Below are 21,663 nucleotides of genomic sequence, written 5' to 3' on the forward strand. Positions count from 1 at the left end.
ATATGCACGTCAGAATCATTATTCACTGCATCCATCATCTACAACACACTCTACTGCTACTTATTACATTTATATTCATGTTCCATTTGTTTATTTCTTTATATTTACATATTGTTTATTGGACACATGAATTTTTGCAGTATTTCTTCATTTATTATCACTGCTATCACATTGTTTCATATAACTTAATATAATCTTGTGTAGGTACATACATTTGTTTTGATAATATTTTTATTGCAGTGAACTATATTACAGAAATCTTGAAAACTATTTATTGAAATTTTTACTCATTTAAATTGCATGACAAAAGAATGAAACAACAATATTCCCTTGACCCATAATCCCTATTATTTATTTTCCCTCTAATTGACTGTAAAACTGTAAAACTTTAATCCGGTGTGGTTGAACAGTTAAAGAAGCATAACGTGCAGTTCGATAAACTAATGCGATTTGGTATTATTGTTATTGGGTGGTAGTAGCCTAGTGGGTAACACACTCGCCTATGAACCAGAAGACCTGGGTTCGAATCCCACTTACTACCATTGTGTCCCTGAGCAAGACACTTAACCCTGAGTTGCTCCAGGGGGACTGTCCCTGTAACTACTGATTGTAAGTCGCTCTGGATAAGGGCGTCTGATAAATGCTGTAAATGTAAATGTAAATGTTATTGTGCATAGTCTACCATTGAGCACTGTTACCATGTGTCAAACCGACCACAGAGGTTTGTTCAGAACTATCTTAAAAAGTTTTATGACAGGCAGCCCCGTTGAAACAAACCAAATGCTTTGCAGGCCAACCTCGGTATGTTTTTGGGTTTTTTTTTCTTCGCCCCGGTGCACCTGTGCTTGGCTGTCAGGGGACAGTGGAGGCTGTTCTCTGCCAGCCCCCTCAGCACCAGACGCAGCCCCGGGCCAGTGCCCTCCGTCCTCACCACCGCCGAAGGACTCCTCATGTTGAGCCAGGTAAGTTCAGGTAAAAGCTTGCGAGTTGTGAGCGGAGTGATGATGAGAACGCACCACGTCTTGACGTCTCCAGGATTCCATCGGTTGCCCTCTTTGCTGTGAGATGCTATTTCTGGGCCGCCATTGAGGTTATGGGCTTTAGTCAGGGAACGTTCTGACCACATTTGTATTCTGACGCAGTATGTCCCACTGCAGCTTAATGAAGCGGTATCGCGGACATTTCCAAAGTCAAGGTCAGGGTTGTCCATTAGAATATCCGATGTGAGAAGGGATTTTTATGCACACCGCTATGCTCGTACATCAATCACTAGTGTTTAATGGCTGCCTGATAATGAAACATTGCGAAGAGGAGCAGCTGTGTTGTCCTGTGACTGAAATCACAGCAAGGTCACCCGCCGTTGGTTTATTTTGGTCTGGCGCGCTTCCTAAATAGCCGATTCTCGTTACCGGTGCCGGTAATGAAGTAAAATGTGTGAGCTGATGACTCAGCGTTAACTTATTGATCTAATTTACGTGGCACGGGTTTCCACGCTAAGAACGCTCTCTTGCATTGTACAGGACGGTGACATTAAAAGGGAAAGATATGTCATTCGTATGAACTTTTTTGCTCTTTTTGGTAAGGGGGGTGATGGATGAGAGCTCTTTCGAGACCTTTGAGGAAGAACTTGGCGCCCCACTGAGGGAAGCACCACCTCCCAAACCTGTCAGGCAGACAAGGAGGCCAGGTAACCATTAAGAAACAATTGTCTACGAATCTGAGGCAGATTTCATTGTCTCCTGCAATGACACCAGCAGCACTATTGCAGGATTTAAAAGCGCCGTGGGTCTAATTTTACATCTGAACGGTCCATGCTGGCATTGGTTGCATGCCATTGCATAGTCCTTACAGAGGAACATGAGACCGCCCCTGTCAGGAGCCATGTCTGAGCAGTCTGCGTACATGCCTGCTGGTGCAGGCCGAGGGGCAGATCTAACGCTCTTTTGTTCTTTCCAGAGATGTATGCCCAGAGAAGATCGATGCGAGAAGTAAGTACACATTAAATTCCCATGGGGTCAAATAAAAGTCTGATCAAAGTTTCTACGGTATCATTGGGAATGCTTTTCAAGATGGGTAGGGCCTTAATTAATCTGCTGCTTCGTTTGTAGAGTTCTTGATCCTGTAATCCTGAACTAATGAGATAAGATGGTAATGAATGTATACCTAGGGTATCAAGTCTGAAACCCAGTTGAAATAATTTAAAAAAATAATCGAATTTGCATTTTTCAAATGACTGTTATGCAGCTCAATGTGGGTCTCAAAGATTTGCATTTCAAGATTAATTTAACACTTTTTACATAATATATTTTAAACCCCATCATACTGAGATTGTATGTAATAGAAGGAATACATCAGCTGAGCACATCAAACACATCAGTATTATTTATGGATTATTCACATTGAGACTCAGGTCAGGGGGGCGCACCCGATTACCCCAAGTGCCATCTCTGGTGCTGTTTATGAAATACTCGCTACAACAGAGTTCACGTGAATTACACCATATCGCCCGTAATAAGTATTTCTACTGTCCGCAGGACCCGCCAACTTCCCAGCAAGTCCCAAAGGCCCTTCAAAGGGAAGTGCACCCGTCCACTGCCAGTGCGTCCATATATTCACATCTGCTTTTTACATTGTTTGCCATTTATATAAATTGTACAACATTTTATTTATTCTGTCCGGCCTTTAGTCTGAAGTAAGTATGGTTCACATATGAAATTCAATTGTCTTTGTTTAAGATTCTGATCTGTTTAAGATTCAATGCTGAAACCACAGCTATGTCTGTCTTTGAATTTAAATCATGCAATTGAATGCATATCATATTGTAGAAGCGGAAAAAAAAACAGGCCACGTGCTGACTGTATATAATTCAGACTTCAGGATCAATTATTTCTTTATTCTGACGTGTACATTTGTGCTTCGTTTTAGGTACGATTCATCGGGCATTTTCCCTTCAGAATCTGACCCAGATAGAAGCACCTTGGGAGGGAGTGACTCTGAACCGCTGCCTCTTTATAGCCATCACTATCTTGGTCATCAGCTCAGGCCTCCAGAGTCTCCATGGCAAGTAATAATTTTTTAGATGTAAACAGTAAAGTTTTAATGCCAGGTTCTAATAGTGCCCCAAAGGAGCATGCTGTGAAAAAAAAAAACAATTCTGAAGACCAAAACTTTTTCCACTCAACTCCAAGCAACTTGATACTGGATGCTGTGTTTATGTACTGTCACAGAGGTGCTGAGGGGACGCAGAGCTGTGGGTGGTGACATGGAGCAGATGGAGGGTGGGCTGAGCTTGCAATACACTGCTCTGAAGAAGCACAGCTCTGAGCCAGAGGTACGAGGACACCACACACACACACACACACACACACACACACACGCACACCAGCTACAAATACCATTTTTCAGAGAAGCCCTTTCTATGCCGATGAAGGCATGGGCTTCATAGGGAGAGCTGATTTTTTATTTTTCACACTCCCTTTAGACTGAGAGCTCTCTCTGGGAGACATTTCTCTGGTGGATATCTGATGATGATGAAGATGAAAAACCACAGGGCCGTAAAAGGCGAACAAAGCAAGAGACGCGACAGAGCAGCCCACGTGGTTTAAGACACAGAAAGCAACCTGAGAGGAATCTGCTGAAGGTTAGAGCAGGAACGATGCGAAACAGGAGAGAGAAACGCATGAGAGAAGAAGAGGTGGAGAAGGTAAAGGAAAAGAGAAGGACAGAGGATGAGGGAAACAAAGGGGTAGAGCAAGATACGGAAGAGCGGGAGATGCTGAAGAAGAAAGAGACAAAGACATCCACCAAGACACAAGAAACACAGCCGCGTCCAAAAGGCAAACCAGCACCTCACCCATGAGGAGCCCAAGGTGGAAACACCGTGCCAGGAACATGATAAACTGAGACTCCGGCTCCAGAGTTACAGGCCCAGAGCTCAGCGCCATTCCCTGAGCGCTGATGAGTAGTCATTTGCAAATGGCGACTTGATTAATAGCTGTAATTACTCCAGAGGCGCAGCTCTCTTGTGTGCAGAACCCTCCTGTGTCGTTGTAATTATTGTAATTTGTTGCTTTCATGCTTTTTTTTTTTTGCATTCAACAAAATGAAATGTCTCAAACAAATATTACATGTACACAAGTTCATAAAACAAGAAAAACTTAAATCCATCAGCTCTTTAATTAAATACAGGTGTGCCTGTTTTCACGGACAGGAAGTTTTCATTTACCCCATTTTATGAGCCACGGGTCATGGGTTATTTCTGCCTTTCCCATTTCACAGATGCGGTTTTTATTTTGTCCTAATCGACCAAGGGCTTTTCGGATATAGCGTTCTTTCTTATTTATTTATTTTAGATAGAGAGAGAGAGAGAGAGATAGAGAGAGAGCTTGCTATCAAAAACCAAAGAAGACTTCAATGTTTCTTAATTTTATTATGAAAAAGAAAAGCAATTTACCTCTCTGTAAAGAGGGGAAAATATTTTTACAAAATGTCCAAATCCAGTAGAAGGTGACAAATTTAGAAATCTAATTAACGACAGCTCTAAAAATTAAACCACATTAAAAATGTCCATTGTTTACATGGTGATGAACTTGCCAGGAAGGCCATTGAAACAGTTCTGAGACCATTAACTGCTCGGCAGAGGGGGAGGCATGCCCCCATCAGCAGGTAAGGGTGGTCTCATCATGGGAGGGAGGGATCCAGGTGGCGGCATCTGAGGGGGCATCTGTGGAGGGCCGGGAGCGCCGGGAGGTAGAGGGGGCATGTGCATGCCACCGGGAGGTGGTGGCATGGAGTCCGACGATGGATGGGACCCCACTGCATTCATAAGAGGAGGCGGCCGTTTCACCCCCACCGAGGGAACCGCGGCACTTTGTGGAACCAGAAGCTTCTCCATTTTAAAGTGGAACTGAAGGAAAAACTGATGAACAAAAAAAACATTTTTTTTACAAAATTAAGTAAATGCAGCAAACTAAGATGTACAATTCAAGAAGCAATGTGAGAACACGAATTCGCTCACCTGCTTGGTTTCCCTGTTCCAGTGGGTCCAAAACTTGCTCTCTGCTTTGTCAATCTCTCTGCTAGGCACCTGTGGTTTAGCGTGCAATTAGAAAAGCATGACTAGAAAACCTGCTGCTGCAAAGCGTGGCAGCATCACCCACCTTGAAAGCAATGGTCTCGTACGGTTCGGCTGCCAGTAGCAGGTACTGCCAGCGGCGGTCCGGGGGCTCGATGCGCTGCTCGTACGCGGACATGAAGCGATGCCGGGGACCAATGCCCTCTGCTACCTCTGGATAATCGATCTAAGGCAGGGGAGAAGAAAAAGTGAGCAGTGTCCACTTCAGCAAAGGGAACATGCACCAATATCAATAACAGGAAGAGATGCTAAAGTTATAAGATGATTAAATGAAAAATAACAAAAAAAAAAAAAGATTTGTGGTTTGCACACCTGAAACAGAAGACTCTGTTGTCCACTTTCAGGGTCTCTCTGTTTCGTGACTGAGGGGAGAAAACTAATTATTCTCAAGACAAGTTGTGCCGTGTCAAATCGTGTTGGAAAATGTGGCCAGTTGTAGCTACCTTTGTATCCAGGGCGGCCAATTTTAACAAACTTCTTCACCTCAACCTTGACCTTTTCAGGGGCCGGCTGAGCAGGAGCTTCCTTTGCTTCTTTGGCAGCTCTTCTTGCCCTTAAGTCGAAAATACCAAGCGCTAATCAGCATTTGTGAGCACAGCAAACCAGAGACTCCCCTATGATGTGACCCACAGGAGAAAACTTACAAGTTTGTCTGATGTTTCTTGCCTTGTGTGTGGGCCAAGTAACTTCCCTAAGACACAGAGAACATATTAGGTTAATGAAAAAACATCTACAGCATTTCACAGACACGCTTTTCCAGACTGACTAATATTCAGTAGTTAGTAGGGACAGTCATCCTGGAGACACTCAGGGTTAAGTGTCTTCCTCAGGGATTAAACCTGGGTCTTCTGGTTCATAGGCAGGTGTGTTATTCACTAGGCTATTACCACCCACCCCTTGAGGTTTGATAAAATAATGAACATTGGAATGTCCGGATCCCGATAATTACAAAGTGGACTGCAATAACCTTCATATGCCATAATTTCCTGGATGTACTTGATTTAACATGTAATCCAGTGCTGACCAGGGGAGGATGGGTTCCCCTTACTCTAGGTTCCTCTCAATTTTTTTTTGCCTATGTTGCCTCTGGCTCGCTCACCTGGGACTTTGAGCACCATATAACCGCCATATAAAGGCCAATCGAGATCTACCTCATTGTTATGAAGAGTCAAACACAACTTGCACTCGTAAGAGCCAAGGTGGTTCTTCATGAAATACGGGTCCTTGTTGATGTCGATGGTCTCCAGCGCCAGCTGCCGCAGCCGCTCTCTGCGGTCCCGGTTGCTTTCCGACGCGGAGGCCACGCCGCCGCTCCCCGTCTTCCCTCCAGCCCGGTGTTGGAAATCCATCTTCGCAGAGCTGCAACAGGCTCACGGCCCCAGGGGAACAGCGCCGTGTGCTGAGGGGATACAGAGACAAGGATGGTTCAGCCGCCCGAATGATGATGTGATGCTGAGCTGGCTTTACCTGCAGTGCCAATATTGAAACACAGCTTCAGTTAAAAAAAAAACAAGCATGCATAATGTACAGACTTAATTCCACGTCGGCCTCGTGAGGTCAAGACTTTATTATCGAACCCTTATCATAATCCACATAAAAACTGCAGCCGCTAACAATTCCGTTTAGCTCGTTAGCCAAGCAGCTAACGTGCGCGGACGGCGGAGCTAAACGAACAACGAACCACGCCGCACGTTTAATTGGCGGGACAGCGCCGCGAATCGCGACGAAACGCGTCGCAATATAAACACGAACAGGAGGAAAAATAAGAATCGAGCAAATGTGAAATAGAACGAACACAACCAACCGAACGTTTCTCTCACGCTTTCCGCCGCCGACCTAACGCGCAGGCGCACAAATCCGCTTCCGTTTCCTCCTCCCCACTGCCGTGTTTTTGAACGAATTGAAACTTTATTGACACCCTGTAACTTGTTCGTGGCGCAGCGTGGCTGTGAGCAGCGTACACGGCCTCCGTCGAGAGACCGAAGCCGCAACGAACCGACTCGCTTTGGCGAACGGAGGCCGCCCCGCGGCGAAGCGGACTCTTCCTTCCCGCCCAAGGTGAGCTCGCCTGGGCACGCCGACCCCCTCCGTCGGCGGCATGGACGGCGGGCGCGGCCGCAGCTGACGTCCCGAGCGATGCGGTTCAACGAGAAGGAGCTGGCGTTCCTGAGCCGCCAGCCCTCGGAGAAGGCGGCCGAGCTCGGGATGAGGGGGCCGAAGAAAGGCGACGGTGGGTGAGCGTTTCTCCTCCGCGCGTTGCCCTGGTCCGCCGCTGTCGTGTAACACGAACTTGTCTGTGCGCAGTTGTGAAAAAGAGACTAGTGAAGCTGGTTGTCAATTTCCTCTTCTACTTTCGCACTGACGAAGACGAGGTAAAAAAAAATAAAAATCACAATCATTTCTAAAAAACATCACTTTTCTCATCGCCACTTGCCGTGTGGGTCGTAACACGCAGGAACTGTGCAAAAGGTTTTAGGCAGCAGATGGAGTCGCTCACGGCTGATCACTAGTGTGAAATGCAGAAACAATGATTTAGAGGTGAAAGTGGCAGTAATTCCACGTTGGTGTTTACATTTACAGCATTTACCAGACGCCCTTATCCAGAGCAACTTACAATCAGTAGTTACAGGGACAGTCCCCCCCTGGAGACACTCAGGGTTAAGTGTCTTGCCCAGGGACACAATGATGTTTGAACCTGGGTCTTCTGGTTCATAGGCGAGTGTGTTACCCACTAGGCTTCTACCACCCTAGACTACAGGGGCTTGGCCGTGCTCCATATAAGTCCACAGATGGAGAGCAATATTGTATTTCTGCACAGAGTCTCTTTCTCTACACACACATGCATTGTTCCGTGACGAAGGAAATTCTGCAGTAAACAATTTAGGCAAATCAATATTTGATCAGTATGTGACACGGGTGGTTTTGTTTTTTCACTGGTTTGAATTGCTGCCTAAGGCTTTTGCACAGTTCTGTACATATAATAAATACATTTTAAAAAATTCTGTGTGTTTGTGTTCATGATCATTTTGCCAATGTGTGTGTAGCCCATTGGCGCTCTGCTGTTGGAACAGTGTCGTGTTGAGAGGGAAGATGACCAGGCCTTTTCCATCGGTGAGTTCATCTGTGAAGGTCATTGTTGTGTAACACGTGGCCAAATTTTAAAATTCGTAACTCTGGGGCAGTGGTTACGAAAATCAGAAGGCTGCCGGTTTGAATCCCGATATGCTGAGGTGCCCACACACTGCTCCCTGGCTGCCTGTCATGGCTGCCCACTGCTCACCAAGGATGATGGGTAAAATGCAGAGGAATCCTTTCATTAACTCTAACAGTAACTAAATAGAAGTTAGCAGCGGTGCGGTTGGCCCAGGAGAAAGTGCTCTGTGATTGTGACCCTCAGAGACTGAAGACTCCCTTCACAGAATTGGGGTTCGGGTGGGTTCCCACACTGACTTCTGTCCCAATTCCAGTGTTCCTTGACGAGGCGGAGCGAAAGTACCTGTTTGAATGTGATTCCCAGGAGCAGTGCCTGGAATGGATAGACTCCATCGTTAAAGCCAGGTGTGGGCATTTGATCTGACAACTGTCACGCTTGTTCGATCCTCTTGGATTTGTTCCTTGTCCTCATGTTCCCTACCTCCCCCGTTGCAGTTATGAATTCATGCGCAAAAACCTGATCTTCTACCGCACTGAAATCCATCGGCTCACTGGCAAGGTAAATGTATTTTATAGTCTGTATATCCTTGTACGATGTCCGTAGTTTATTCTCAGATAAGCACAAATAAAGACACCTGCGGCTCTCTAAAAGTGGACCATCCTGCCGCTTTGTCTGATTGTTGTGTTTTGCTTTGCTTTCAGGATCCTCTGGAGCAGTATGGAATATCGGACGAAGCTCGATTCCAGGTCAACAATGGGCATCCACCTCTGTAGCGTGTCCTCTGAAAGATATGACTGCAGATGTAAACTGTCGGAACTAAACCTAGTTGGACGACTTCTCATTTCCACACCCTCGCTGCATTCAAACATTAACCATAACTTGCCGGTTGTATGAATGGTCCAAGATTCAGGTTGTTGCCTTCACAGTTATATCGGGCATTTCAAAGCATATTTTTTATTTTTTATTTTTTCTCATTTGAAAAAGACTGAGCTTCTCATTTAAATCCACTATATTAAGTCCTAAAGCAGCTACCTTTACCATAATCACTTACACTGAATTTACTTTAGCATTTTTTTTTTTTTTGTATGTCTGTGCCTCCTTAATGGCTTCACTGGCTTTAAAGCATCAATGTTTTAGACACGTAACGTTGCTCTTTTAATAATTTTTTTTTTTGCCAGTTAACCTTGAGTAAATCATTGCCCAATTGTCTCCCACTGAATCTGTGCTGAGTGAACCTCTTGTAAGAAATAGCACTGATAATACACCTTGTCCATCGACCCTAACGCTACAGACCTTGTGCTTGATTTAAAGGGTGTGAAGCGGTCCGTGATCACAGCTACAAAATCTTTCAGTTTTCTGACACTCAAGATTGTCTTCACTTGACTGGGTTTTAATGAGATGATGGCCTGCTGTTTTTCCGGCATTTGGAAATGAAACTATTTTGTAGTAGTTTTTTTTTTTTTTTTTTTTTAAATATATATATATATATATAGTTTTACAATCATATGTCTAATACCTTGTCTTCTTTTTATTTTTATTTATTTTTTATTTTTTTACTTTATTGTGGTTTTTTTTTTTTTTTTTTTTGCTTGTCTTTATTATTAATAGGAGAATTGAGTCCTGTAATATGTAGGGCTTGTGTTATAAAATGAGCCACGTGTTCAATAAATGTTCACTCTCCATCGGCAGGGATAAAATGTCAAATGACTATAAATATATTCCACCATGGCCTTTCACAGCTTTACACTACAAGCCCTTTAATCCTTGAGTGTTCCTTTTCACTCCTTAACTTACCTGTTTAGAGGTCACAGTGTGTGAGTCTTTGTGGTGTATGAATACTATACTACTACTTTATATGTAGGTCTTAGTTAGATATGACTTTTAAGATCATATTTGACCCCTGTAACAGAATTAGTCTTGGCAGCATTCCTATTCCTTTGTTGCATACTGTCCAAAAGTAAACCATTGGGCTATTTATTAAAAGATATTTAAAAAGGCAATTAGAGCGGTATCCGTGGCAACAGAAACTGTGAGTTTAAACATTTACACTGGACCGGGACACTTGCCACTTCTTAAGCCCCAATGTAGTTAACAGAGTGATGTGAATGTATGAAAAACTGTGTTTCAAAGATCGTCCCAGCCACTAGTGTAACAAACACCAAACTGAATTATTTACACGTGTGGCCTCATTTAAATGGATAACCATGGCCGCTCAACAAAGTCGACAAGCACTTAGTACTTCACGACACTGGCTTATAAATATCTCGCAAGGAATGTTGGGATAATCTGTACAATTTGCTCCTAAAACGTATTCTGGTCTACAATAAATAGAAACTGGGAAACTTTAAGATTCTGGCATGATATGAGGTTTCTACTTGCTGGATGAAAAGTTCATTTACCTCCAGTGCGGTTGCTTTAGTCATGATATGGTGAAATGCTTTGTTAAATAATTATGTCTGCATGTATCATATAACCAGACTCATCAGATCATATTTCAGGAGCCATTCCAAAATGCAGAAGGTTCCGGATTCATATGAAAACATTATATTTCCTTGAGTGACAAGCACAATGAACTGTGTTCCATACCTGGGAAAAACTCAGACAAAAGACATGTATGACTTGTTTTTTTCATGTTGAGATGTGACAAAACTGGTTGCAGGACTAAAACGGTAAAAAAAAAAAAATACACACATTCACGTTAACTGTTTGAAGGGTGTGTTTAAAACCCTGGCCTCAGGCAGGACCAGAAATAAACCTACTGAAACTGTGCCACAGAACTCATCAAATTAACATTCAGTAATGCATCTTATCTGAGCTGAGCCCACGCCTACAACACACTCTCTGGACTTCCTGGAGAATTCCGCAGCCAGAAGATGACGAGGAGCCCTGCATATATGCACTTTCATTTTAATTGGTCAGTGAAACGCATCCTGAACCACTCTGTTGTTTGACTGCATAGATAGATTCACAAGTTGTAAAATTAAAAGGGAAAAAGATAATAAAAAACAAAAGGGTAGTGGCAGACAAGAACAGTGAAGAGGTCTGGAATTGGAAGAACGTGCGGCAACATGCAGTAAAAATAAATCACATGAGAAGACTGTTATTGCCAGCCTTTTTATTTTTTTTACTATCCTGCATAGGTGCTGCATAGGGACCTAAGATGCACATCATTTATTTAGTGGGGCAGTGGTGAAGGACCCGGACCCATAATCAGAAGGTTGTTGGTTCGAGTCCCGATCTGCCAAGCTGCCTCTGAGCAAAGCACCGTCCCCACACACTGCTCCACGGGTGCCTGTCATGGCTGCCCGCTTCTCACTGATGGGTTAAAAGCAGAGGACACATTTCATTGTGTGCACCATATGCTGTGCTGCAGTGTATCACAATGAAAATGACTTCACTTTCACTAAATGTGGCTCTACATGCTCTGGTTAGTGGCGGTTTCAGACTTTACTTCCCCAAATGCTGCTGAACAGTAAAAAGCCACTTGAAACTGGAGCATTTTCCGTTGCTCAACAAGAGCAGATTCCATCTGTTTAAAGGTCATGGCCGGAAAAGTCAGAAACCACTCCAGAGGACCAAGTCGTGACCTTTCCCATTGACACACACACACACAGCGAACCAAAGGAAAGTTTAAACCACAAGCTGCCACCGCTGAAATCCCATACCACTTAAGACTGGCATACAATGTGCAGTTTTTCCAGTTGCTTCTTGTCGTGTGGTACATTCAAATTATATAACTAAATCGCAAATAGAAACTTAGAAACTCTGTTTAGGATTACAAAACAAAAAAAAAATGTTATTTTCATTTCATTCTCATGTTTCATTGATGAATTTGGATATTGAATAATGGTATTTAAAAATCAATTTCAAAAAGCAGTTTCAAAAAAGAGAAATAAACAAACAGATAAACAAACTGAATCAAGAAACCATTAATTATCTGTTACTTATAATTTCTTATTGAATAGCGTGTCTCCATTTACCAAAAATTCTGTGTGTCTCCATCTACCAAAAAAAGCTGTAGCAGAACACTGTTGCTCTAAACAAAATGAATACTTTATTTTCCTAATCGATTTTTTCATTACAGGTGGAAATGTTCTGTTGGGTTTTTGCAATGAATGGCTGCCAGAGGGCGCCAGAGAACAATATTTTTTACCACACACTTCTCTGGTGTTTTCTGTTTGGGTGTTACATTTAACAGGCGCTACAATGTTAATGGTCGACCTCAGCTGAGAATTAAACTGATGACTAAACGATCACATAAAAGAAGAATCTGTGGGTGGCTTTTTTTTGTCATTTATGAATACTTTTCAAGATACTATTCAGTCAAGATACAATTATTTCATTTGTCATTCAAAAAATACTTGTTCAAGCTGCTCATTTACAAAGCAGAGAAAATACACCATAGTTGTCCATAGAGCTGAGGTGCCCTCAGTCTGATCCATCATCCACATGCATATTACAATATATTATATAGGGGAGATCATGCAAAATTCTTTCACAAATACTCACACTGTGTGAGGCCACAACGCTATCTTGCCATTGACCATTTTAAGTGTAACTGCTCCAGTATAACTGTCTATTCAACACAAACCCAACCTTACACGCAGTGTTTTAGGGGAAGTTGACCACTGAACATGGAGTTGCTTGTGAATGCAATCTCTGCTTTTTCAATACTCTCAAGCCACATTTACGTCCAGGCAGAGCAGCCCAAGGCATAAGCAAATGAAGCAGCCGCCTAGGGCTGCACACAGTGTTGGGAAGATTTAATTACAGCTTTTCCTACACTAACATAACAGGTTACAATTGCAGTCTATTCGTAATTAAATTACATAACAATGTTATACGTAACTCGCCACTCCCCAATCCTGGCAACAGCAGGAGAATGGACAAATTAGGGCTGTGAATCTTGGCAAGAGTCTTACAATATGACAGCTATTACAATTAAAATATAAATCATTATTTGATTCAATCAATAATAAGACACACTCCATTCATTCACACACTCACATCTGTGGAGTCACCAATTTACCTAGCATGCATGCTTTTTGATTGTGGAAATGAACAGGTAGAGCATGAAAAAATCCAGAGGCACTAGAGCCACATCATCTCACAACATAACCGCTAATAAAAAACACATAGTTTATAAGTGGTCATAATCGACCAATCAACTACCTTACATGTTGATGAGTTATCATTATTGAATTTGTAGGTCACTGAGTTGCAGTGATACAATATAATATTAAAATGAATGACACCAAAGGTCCTAAGAAAAACAGATGTTTATTTATCATGTGGTTCGTGAATTATGAAGATGTGAAGATATACCATATGTAATTGTTGAAATGTTACTTGGCTTTTAATGGGCAGTGAAGTCTGGGAAATATTTGGCTCAAGTGCAGCAGGTCACAGTGAGGTCAACCGGAGAACAGCCTCATGAAGTGGAGGTGGAACGTGCTCAGTCTCTCCAGCACTTCCTGCAGGGTGTCCTCTGGGGTGGCAATACAAAGCCTTATTGAAGGAAAAAAATGACAACAAAAAAAAGAGAAAATGCAACCAATGAGGTTTGACTATTGTGAATTAATTACAGACCCTAATCAGAAGCAATGGGATTTCAGAATTGTATGCTACAATTATACTTCCAATAACCACCTCAGCACTTTCCTGCAGGATTTCATAAGGCATATCGGAACATTCCTCCAGGTATAGAGATTATATTCATATACAGTCCCTGACAAAAGTCTTGTCGCTTATCTATTTTGTAGAAACACCTACTATTAACCTGACTTTTAATTAATCAATTGGTGTTAGAAATAGCTAATATGAGCTAAAAGCTAAATCCCTACCAAATGATGTTTAATGCATTGAAATTAATTAGTTTCACTGAAAAAAAGATTTATCATTTAATCAAGACAGAAAGGTCAAATTTTTGCAAGAGAAAAGTTTTGTCACCTATACAGAAATTGAACAAATTTACTGTAAATACAAAAATATGTCAGCAATTTAAATAAAGTAGTGGTGCTGTGAGACCCAAATTTAATATCTTATATGACTTCCATGAGCTTGAAGGACTACATCAATGTGGTTTGGCACGGATTCGTACAATTTATTGATGAGGTCATCAGGAATAGCAAAGAAAGCAGTCTTGCATGCCTCCCAGAGTTCATCAATATTCTTTGGTTCCATCTTCCATGCTTCCTCTTTCATCCTACCCCACACATGCTCAATGATGTTCATGTCTGGTGACTGGGCTAGCCAATCCTGGAGCATCTTGATCTTCTTCGCCTTGAGGAACTTTGATGTGGAGATGGACGTATGTGATGGAGCACCATCCTGCTGCAGAATTTGGCCTCTTTTATGGTTGGGAATATAAAAGGTAACTAAGATTTCTTGGTATTTCAGACTACTGATGTTGCCTTCCACCCTGCAGATCTTTCGCACACCCCCATACTGGATGTAACCCCAGACCAAACTTCACTCTTTTCTGGGTGAATCTTGGTTCCATGCGGTTCTCCAGTAGGTCTCTTGCAATATTTGCGGCGACTGTGGTGTAATTCAACAGAAGATTCATCTGAAAAATCCACCATCTACCACTTTTCCAGCATCCATCCTTTTAGCAGGCTGTGGGCCTTGGCAAAAAAGGTTTTTCAATTGTCTTTTGTTTAGTGCTGGCTTGTGGGCAGTGATTCGATCATGGAGGCCATTTCGAGACAATATCCGACAAACTGTTCTGGTTGACACAGGGACTTCAGTTGACCAGGTCTCGTGGACCAGGTCTTGTACCAGGGTGGTAGTAGCCTAGTGGGTAACACACTCGCCTACGAACCAGAAGACCCAGGTTCAAATCCCACTTACTACCATTGTGTCCCTGAGTAAGACACTTAACCTTAAGTTGCTCCAGGGGGACTGTCCCTGTAACTACTGCTTGTAAGTCGCTCTGGATAAGGGCGTCTGATAAATGCTGTAAATGATGGATTTTTCTCAGCAAGGATTTCTTAATAGGCATGAAAAAAATGTTGTGGAGCTCTAGTTGCAGTTGATGTGAAGGTCTAGTGAACAGAGGGTCTTTTTATACACACCTGAGACCTAATTTGGAAAAACTGGACTCAACGGGCTTTACCAACGACAGTTTTGTTTTGCACTGAAACATTATTACAAAATCTGTTGGGAATAAAATGATCCATCTCTTGTAAAATATCTTGATTAGAAATATATTTCAGCGGCACTTGAGGTCAGTTTGTACACAAGCGACAAGACTTTCATCAGGGGCTGTTTTTGTCAAACACAAAAACAGAAGAAAAAAAAAGGCCAAATGCTCATTGGTTGCAGGAAAACCATCAAATCTAAATAAAATTTAAGTTTAGCAGCTATTAACAATAACAAGATTAACCAGCAGCCATGCTTGCATGCTATTTTCTAAAACCCACAGTCAAACTACTCAACAAATCTAGTCTCTTTAATCTGTCTTCAAGCTCATAATAAAAAAAAGGCTGGCATACTATCTCAATACCTATGTTTCTAGATCCCACCATAATCGGCCAAAACATTATGTATTGTATATATAGTCTGGCCGATTAATAGCTGTTGGCTCTAGGCTGGACTATGGGCTCGTCTGGCAGGTGTGTAATGTACCGTAGGTGATGTGTATCCTTTCTCTGGAGGTGCTCACTGCCCGGCCCCACACACAGGCCCATCTCCTCCAGTAATAGCATGCAGTAGAGCAGATCAGGAGCTACACCAGCTTCCTGTGAGGAGAGAAGAGCATTTTTAACTCTCAAACTTTACCTCCTCTAATCTCTGGTCTCCTGTTTATTTAACATTGTTCCAATGATTCTGCTTCTCTGTTACTGTGATAGATGTGTAGCTTTTTTTTTATCTCTTACCTCTGCCTTCGCAACAGCCCTTGCAGGTAGGTGCAACTGTGGGAAGGCATATATCCCTCCTCTGATTGGTTGGCAGCTCATCCCATCCAGAGAGTTTAGTGTTTCCTGGACCCTCTTTGCATTATTATTCAGTGTGTTTCGTCTGTTCTGGACTTCCTATATGAAAATGTTCCATAGGAAGATATATCTCAGTCTCTGAACAGGAGAAGATGGTGGTGTGTTGTGGTCTCCATGATCAAGGGGTTTCACAACTAAAATATGAAAGCCTGCTAAAATCATTTTATACTGTATATTAATGTTTGCATTTAGTGTGAATACTGAAAACTGAATTATGGTGTAGCAGTTACACCTGCCTCAAAGAAAGCTGTATAAGAGGCATCTCCAGAACGTGGGGGGTTTGCCATGATGTCCAGAGCAATCTGCCCCATCACCGCAGTACAGGCCTCTGTTGAGAACAGTGTGTAGATGTGGCCCATGACAGCAGAGTCCAGGTTCACAAACTCCACATAACCACCTCGCAATCCACACCTGAGCAGGACAGAGCAGCTGGAGTCAGTTCTGCATTTTTCTCTCTCTCCATTTACAGAATCAAATCTTACAGGAAATTTGTCACACTCTTCTAGATGTGCATCTATGTGCTTATCATCTAGTAAATGTAGTTTTCATGACATTAGGCTAAATGGTTTTCCTTGTGTGCAGAAGGGTCAACTGTAGGGCCTGTCAAAGCCCATTGAGACATACTGTATGTGATTATGGATATATACAAAATAATTGTTGTTGTTGTTTGGGAACATTTGGTATTAGAAAAGATGCTCTCTTTTGTTATTCATATTCATACTGGCTGTATGCAGTTTTTATAGTATGTACAGTATGCGTGTGTTTCTGTGTCTTTTCCCGTTGACGAAATGAAATTCCAGGAAAATTATTGGACCAATGCAACAAGACTCACTCTCCCATGAATCCTTTAGAGGCCGAATTGAAGGAGGCTAGTTCCACTGTGTTGCTGTACGGAGGTCCCATCTCATGCAGCACCCTTTTATACGACACAAACTCAGCAGTTGGGTCATGCACACTGTCCTGGTAAACCTATGGAAGAATAAACCTGAGTTTATTGCGGCCTCCTGTTATTGCATTCACACTGAGAGCTTGTTAATCTCTCATCTGACGGATGTGATCTCAGCATGAACCCAGGTTCTAGTTACAGAGATACAGAAGATGGGAAGACAAGCACCTCATCAGCAAGCAGGAAGAGTTTTTCCTCTGCAGCGAACCTGATCACATCCTCAATAGACTTCTGGCTCTGGACTTGACCTTGTGGGAGAGCAGACGAACAAATAAATAAACCAGAAATGAGATGGAAGTTAGTAATATTCAGACTAAGCTGTGAGTCCTTGTGAAAGAATTGTGTCATCCGCTTCATTTGTAAAGAAGGTTTGTCAAGATCTGTGTCTAAATTGTACTTACCGACTGGATTTCCTGGATTGATGACATAAAGGCCCATGGGGTTGCAGTGCCGCCTGGCAGTGGCGAGGGCTCTGCGCATCTCGTCCAACCGCAGAGTCCATCCCTCCTCCTCACAGAGGTGATAGGGCACCACTGCACCACCCAGTGAACTCAGTGCCATGTTGAATAAGGGGGAGGAGGGAACTGGTGTCATAATACCCGTTTGCAAAGAGCCCTTGCCGTGCACAAATAGTCGCAGAACCAGCTGGAATAAGCAGCACGACTTTAGTTCATCAAGCAGAGTCATGCTTATACTCTGTTCTGTCTTTCTGTACAGTAATGAAATTTGGTCAAAATTTTTAGAATAACAGACAATTCTGTTATAACCTGCACACTTGTGTGTAAAAACAAATACATATAAAGAACAGAAAACTTGATTACTAACTGAACCCACAACAAGGCAAAAACAAGCCTTAGACGGCTGGAGTCTAGACATTGGATACCTACCAATATATGATTCATTTACCGTGTAGTCATGATTATTATACTGCTCACTATGTTTATTTCTGAAATGTTCAGAAATGCAGCTCATGTCTCACCATAAGAGCTTGCTGGGAGCCAGAGGTGATGAAAATGTTCTCAGGGGAGGAGGGCACACCCCTGTCTCGTCTGGAGATGAATTCTGACAAACTGTGCTGAATTTTAGGAAGGCCACATGTAGCTGTGTAGGATCCTAAATAAGCACATACACAGAGACAGAGACTTTTATTCAACTTTTCATTCATGGTTTCTACAGACCTGGAAAAAGAATTATCAGAAATCTTTAATAATCTTTTAAAAATCAGAACTCTATAATAATCTGACGCTCAGAATCAAGTCCAGACCGTAGAGCCTGGACTGTTATAAGTTGGGAATTGAAATGGCTCACCCACACTTTCGCCCTCACATTGTTTCAGCAGGTTCCTGGCTCTGCTTTTTACATCAGTTGGCAGCCTCCCACTGTCAAGCAGTGAGGGGTACAGACAGGCTGAGATGACCTAAAGCACATAGAATAACTTTGAGTACCCTGCAAAACTGTGTAAATTATGAGATATACCGCAAAAGCATAAAACAAAAGTAACAGATAAAACAGATATTCTCAGAGAAGTTTATTAATATTTAATCAATCCCATGAAGGAACAGGGAGTGCAGGTTAAAAGCTTGACAGCGTGTTTTACCTGTCGTACAAAAGTGATAGGCTGCAGTCCTCCTCTGTGGGCATCACCCAAAGAGATGTCAATCAAATGCTTAAAAGGTCTCTCCAGTCCCTGAACCATTCCGTGAAAAAGCATATTAGGTTTATACATGATCAGCTTATTGTTGAAATGCAATATGGCGTTGAAACAGGAATTTCATTGGCATTATCTGATTGTCATTCATCTTACCTGCAGCAACGCTTCCCTGATCTGAGCAGCTCGCTTTGACAGACAGTCCTGATCTACCAGCCGGATTCTGCTCAAATCTGGGCTGATTGCTCTCAGAACAGACATCTTATTCTTTATCCTCCTGTTATTCTCGTTTTTCAGTCTTCTATGCTTCCTTTTAAAGTATGTTGACCTTCATGTATACAGGCTGGGAAGAGAATTAAACTTGTCCCTTGCCTCGCCTTGTCCCTTGCTGTGACACGTTTCTGTCTGTTTTTGTGCGGTGAGTGAGACGCCCCGGTCAGGTGAAAGTTCTTGCTGAGTCTCATGTCTGAAGGATCTCCTGCTTTGTTTTATTTGGCAGAAGATGCCTGATTACGTGTAAAATTAAACAGCCATTTGTGCAAACAGTGGACAAGCAAGACAAGATGCCCGATGTTACTGCTCCTGTAAGAGAATTAAAAACATTGTAAAATAGTGAGATGAAAATTAAAAAACTACTTTTTTCGTTCTTGTACTGCTTCACAAGTGGATCTATATGTTTAATACATAACAGAGAATATGCTGATATGGCAATCATTCACCATCTGGAGCTTATGCAAGAAATTAAACTTTAGTGCAAACAGTAACACAACCCGTGGACTTTGTGCTACTCGTGCGATGTTCTCAATCACATTTTGGTCAATGTTTTCTCACACATGGTGCGATATCTGGTGTTATCTTGTGTCACCGCATGTTTAATCACCATTTGAAATACCAAAAAATTAACAGTATACGTATACAAAAAATTCAACATATATCACCTAACACCTCTGATCAGGGACGCATCTCGCTGCTTGTCCTGCTTGACCTGAGTGCAGCGTTTGACACTATTGATCACGCTATTCTCCTTGACAGGTTAAAGAATGTTGTTGAGATTAAAGGAACAGCCCTTTTATGGTTCAGATTATATCTGATCGGTATCAGTTTGTGGACATCAATGGTGATTCTTCTTCACATAGTAAAAGTAGTGTTTGGTGTTCCACCAGGTTCTGTCCTAGGTCTGTTACTATTTTCCTTATACATGTTACCTTTAGGTGACGTCATTCGTAAACACGGTATTATCTTTCATTGCTACGCTGACAACGCACAGTTGTATCAATCAGCAATCAAGATGAGAGGCAGCAGCTGAACAGAATAGAGAATTGTCTGAAGGACATTAGACAGTGGAAGCTCACCAACTTTCTCCAGTTAAACCCTGATAAGACGGAAGCTCTTGTAATTGGGTCTGAAGAAGCCAGACATAAGCTGGCTGACTACATCATAACCCTGGATAGCCTTTCTATCTCACCAAGTACTGAAGTAAAGGATCTAGGTGTTCTCATTGATGCAGGTCTCTCATTTGATTCGCATATAGATAATATCATTAGGATAGCATTCTTTCACCTTAGAAATATTTACTATAAAAGTTGGTCCATGCCTTTATCACATCAGGGTTAGATAACTGCAGTGCATTACTGTCTGGATGCTCTAGTAGGTGCATGAGTAAACTCCAGCTAGTTCAGAATGCTGCAGCCAGAGTTCTAACTAGAATGAGGAAATTTGACCACATCACCCCAGTCTTACAATCACTGCACTTGTTACCCATCAAATTTAGGATTGACTACAAAATCCTACTTTTGACCTATAAAGCTCATATAAAGCTCCGTGTTCGGGACTCAGTCTCAGTGTTAAAATCTAAACTGAAAACACATCTGTTTTCTCTGGCCTTCTATTAAAGTCCCAGACACTGTGTCAATTATTAAGTCCACTTTATCACACAGTCCCCCTGTTAAGCACAGACAGTGTTAAATTCACCTTAGTTAGGCTGTCCTAGTTAGGGTACCGGGCCACTGTAGCACCAATATACCACTACAACCACACATATTTCAGTTCCTGACAACTGCTAAACAAGGACTTAGCATGAAACAAACCAGAAGGTCACCACAGCCACAACCACCAGAAAACGGAGTTATGGAGTTATGTACTTAAAAAAAGGTGAAATATCTGAAAACATGTTTTATATTCTAGTTTCTTCAAAATTGCCGCCCTTTGCTCTGATTACTGCTTTACACACTCTTGGCATTCTCTCGATGAGCTTCAAGAGGTTGTCACCTGAAATGGTTTTCCAACAGTCTTGAAGGAGTTCCCAGAGGTGTTTAGCACTTGTTGACCCCTTTGCCTTCACTCTGCGGTCCAGCTCACTCCAAACCATCTGGATTGGGTTCAGGTCCGGTGACTGTGGAGGTCAGGTCTCCACTTTTTGTTAAGTACATAACTCCACATGTGTTCATTCATAGTTTTGATGCCTTCAGTGAGAATCTACCAACGTAAATGGTCATGAAAATAAAGAAAACACATTGAATGAGAAGGTGTGTCCAGACTTTTGGCCTGTACTGTACAAAGTGTGCATGAATTGCAGTTGCAATGCTGTAGGTGTTTGGGTGTTTTATTACCCTTAAAAAGTACCATGAGCACACTTCCACAGCGTTCGTGGGCATTTACAGTCAAAGTACAGGCGCAGCAGAGCAAGAAGTCAGAATGAGTCTGAACTCTCTGACTGTCATAATTAACACTACGAACACTATTTAATTCAAAAATGAAAAAAAAAAACACTGATCCCAAGGCAAT

The 21,663-nt window shown here is 42.3% G+C and overlaps 4 protein-coding genes across 5 annotated transcripts; 2 read left to right on the top strand and 2 right to left on the bottom strand.

The window, feature by feature from the left end:
* Positions 1 to 856: 856 nt before the first annotated feature.
* Positions 857 to 4,207, top strand: LOC114789262 (uncharacterized). Its single transcript, XM_028978484.1, has 7 exons — positions 857 to 962; positions 1,584 to 1,687; positions 1,957 to 1,988; positions 2,535 to 2,598; positions 2,926 to 3,060; positions 3,228 to 3,331; positions 3,482 to 4,207. The coding sequence occupies exons 2-7, from the start codon at positions 1,591 to 1,593 to the stop codon at positions 3,857 to 3,859; spliced, it is 810 nt and encodes a 269-aa protein (XP_028834317.1). The 5' UTR covers positions 857 to 962; positions 1,584 to 1,590; the 3' UTR covers positions 3,860 to 4,207.
* Positions 4,208 to 4,409: 202 nt separating this feature from the next.
* On the bottom strand, positions 4,410 to 7,442 carry LOC114789261 (splicing factor 3A subunit 2-like). 2 transcript variants are annotated; one of them, XM_028978483.1, is made up of 8 exons: positions 6,939 to 7,442; positions 6,286 to 6,601; positions 5,779 to 5,825; positions 5,578 to 5,687; positions 5,447 to 5,496; positions 5,160 to 5,300; positions 5,018 to 5,086; positions 4,410 to 4,918 (listed from the first exon to the last, which is right to left on the bottom strand). In XM_028978483.1, exons 2-8 carry the CDS (start codon positions 6,481 to 6,483, stop codon positions 4,625 to 4,627), a joined length of 909 nt encoding a protein of 302 aa, XP_028834316.1. In that variant the 5' UTR covers positions 6,484 to 6,601; positions 6,939 to 7,442; the 3' UTR covers positions 4,410 to 4,624. The 2 variants fall into 2 exon arrangements, with proteins under 2 accessions (XP_028834316.1, XP_028834314.1); XM_028978481.1 differs by having other exon boundaries at positions 6,286 to 6,533; positions 6,939 to 7,440.
* Positions 7,037 to 9,746, top strand: LOC114789263 (pleckstrin homology domain-containing family J member 1). Its single transcript, XM_028978485.1, has 6 exons — positions 7,037 to 7,364; positions 7,439 to 7,506; positions 8,179 to 8,245; positions 8,602 to 8,692; positions 8,783 to 8,846; positions 8,990 to 9,746. The coding sequence occupies exons 1-6, from the start codon at positions 7,271 to 7,273 to the stop codon at positions 9,059 to 9,061; spliced, it is 456 nt and encodes a 151-aa protein (XP_028834318.1). The 5' UTR covers positions 7,037 to 7,270; the 3' UTR covers positions 9,062 to 9,746.
* A 2,576-nt stretch (positions 9,747 to 12,322) lies between these two features.
* On the bottom strand, positions 12,323 to 19,347 carry LOC114788232 (alanine aminotransferase 2-like). The gene is made up of 11 exons (XM_028976586.1): positions 19,036 to 19,347; positions 18,829 to 18,918; positions 18,540 to 18,648; positions 18,211 to 18,344; positions 17,633 to 17,876; positions 17,400 to 17,479; positions 17,118 to 17,254; positions 16,522 to 16,696; positions 16,169 to 16,324; positions 15,918 to 16,030; positions 12,323 to 13,796 (listed from the first exon to the last, which is right to left on the bottom strand). The coding sequence occupies exons 1-11, from the start codon at positions 19,138 to 19,140 to the stop codon at positions 13,703 to 13,705; spliced, it is 1,437 nt and encodes a 478-aa protein (XP_028832419.1). The 5' UTR covers positions 19,141 to 19,347; the 3' UTR covers positions 12,323 to 13,702.
* Positions 19,348 to 21,663: the final 2,316 nt, after the last annotated feature.

The sequence above is a fragment of the Denticeps clupeoides genome, chromosome 4, assembly GCF_900700375.1.
Source record: "Denticeps clupeoides chromosome 4, fDenClu1.1, whole genome shotgun sequence".
NCBI lineage: Eukaryota > Metazoa > Chordata > Actinopteri > Clupeiformes > Denticipitidae > Denticeps > Denticeps clupeoides.

Bases quoted from the DNA above. Each gene is read 5' to 3' on its own strand.
- LOC114788232 (XM_028976586.1), bottom strand. From the start codon at position 19,140: ATGTCTGTTCTGAGAGCAATCAGCCCAGATTTGAGCAGAATCCGGCTG. The intron at 18,345-18,539 runs GTGAGCCATTTC...GTGCTTATTTAG, and splicing joins ATGTGAGGGCGAAAGTGTGG to GATCCTACACAGCTACATGT. The intron at 17,480-17,632 runs GTAAGTACAATT...CTCTCCCACAAG, and splicing joins CAATCCAGGAAATCCAGTCG to GTCAAGTCCAGAGCCAGAAG.
- LOC114789262 (XM_028978484.1), top strand. From the start codon at position 1,591: ATGGATGAGAGCTCTTTCGAGACCTTTGAGGAAGAACTTGGCGCCCCA. The intron at 3,061-3,227 runs GCAAGTAATAAT...GTACTGTCACAG, and splicing joins AGGCCTCCAGAGTCTCCATG to AGGTGCTGAGGGGACGCAGA. The intron at 3,332-3,481 runs GTACGAGGACAC...CACTCCCTTTAG, and splicing joins AGCACAGCTCTGAGCCAGAG to ACTGAGAGCTCTCTCTGGGA.
- LOC114789261 (XM_028978483.1), bottom strand. From the start codon at position 6,483: ATGGATTTCCAACACCGGGCTGGAGGGAAGACGGGGAGCGGCGGCGTG. The intron at 5,497-5,577 runs GTAGCTACAACT...TTCTCCCCTCAG, and splicing joins TGGCCGCCCTGGATACAAAG to TCACGAAACAGAGAGACCCT. The intron at 5,301-5,446 runs GTGTGCAAACCA...CCCCTGCCTTAG, and splicing joins AACAGAGTCTTCTGTTTCAG to ATCGATTATCCAGAGGTAGC.
- LOC114789263 (XM_028978485.1), top strand. From the start codon at position 7,271: ATGCGGTTCAACGAGAAGGAGCTGGCGTTCCTGAGCCGCCAGCCCTCG. The intron at 7,365-7,438 runs GTGGGTGAGCGT...GTCTGTGCGCAG, and splicing joins GGGGCCGAAGAAAGGCGACG to TTGTGAAAAAGAGACTAGTG. The intron at 8,693-8,782 runs GTGTGGGCATTT...CCCCCGTTGCAG, and splicing joins GACTCCATCGTTAAAGCCAG to TTATGAATTCATGCGCAAAA.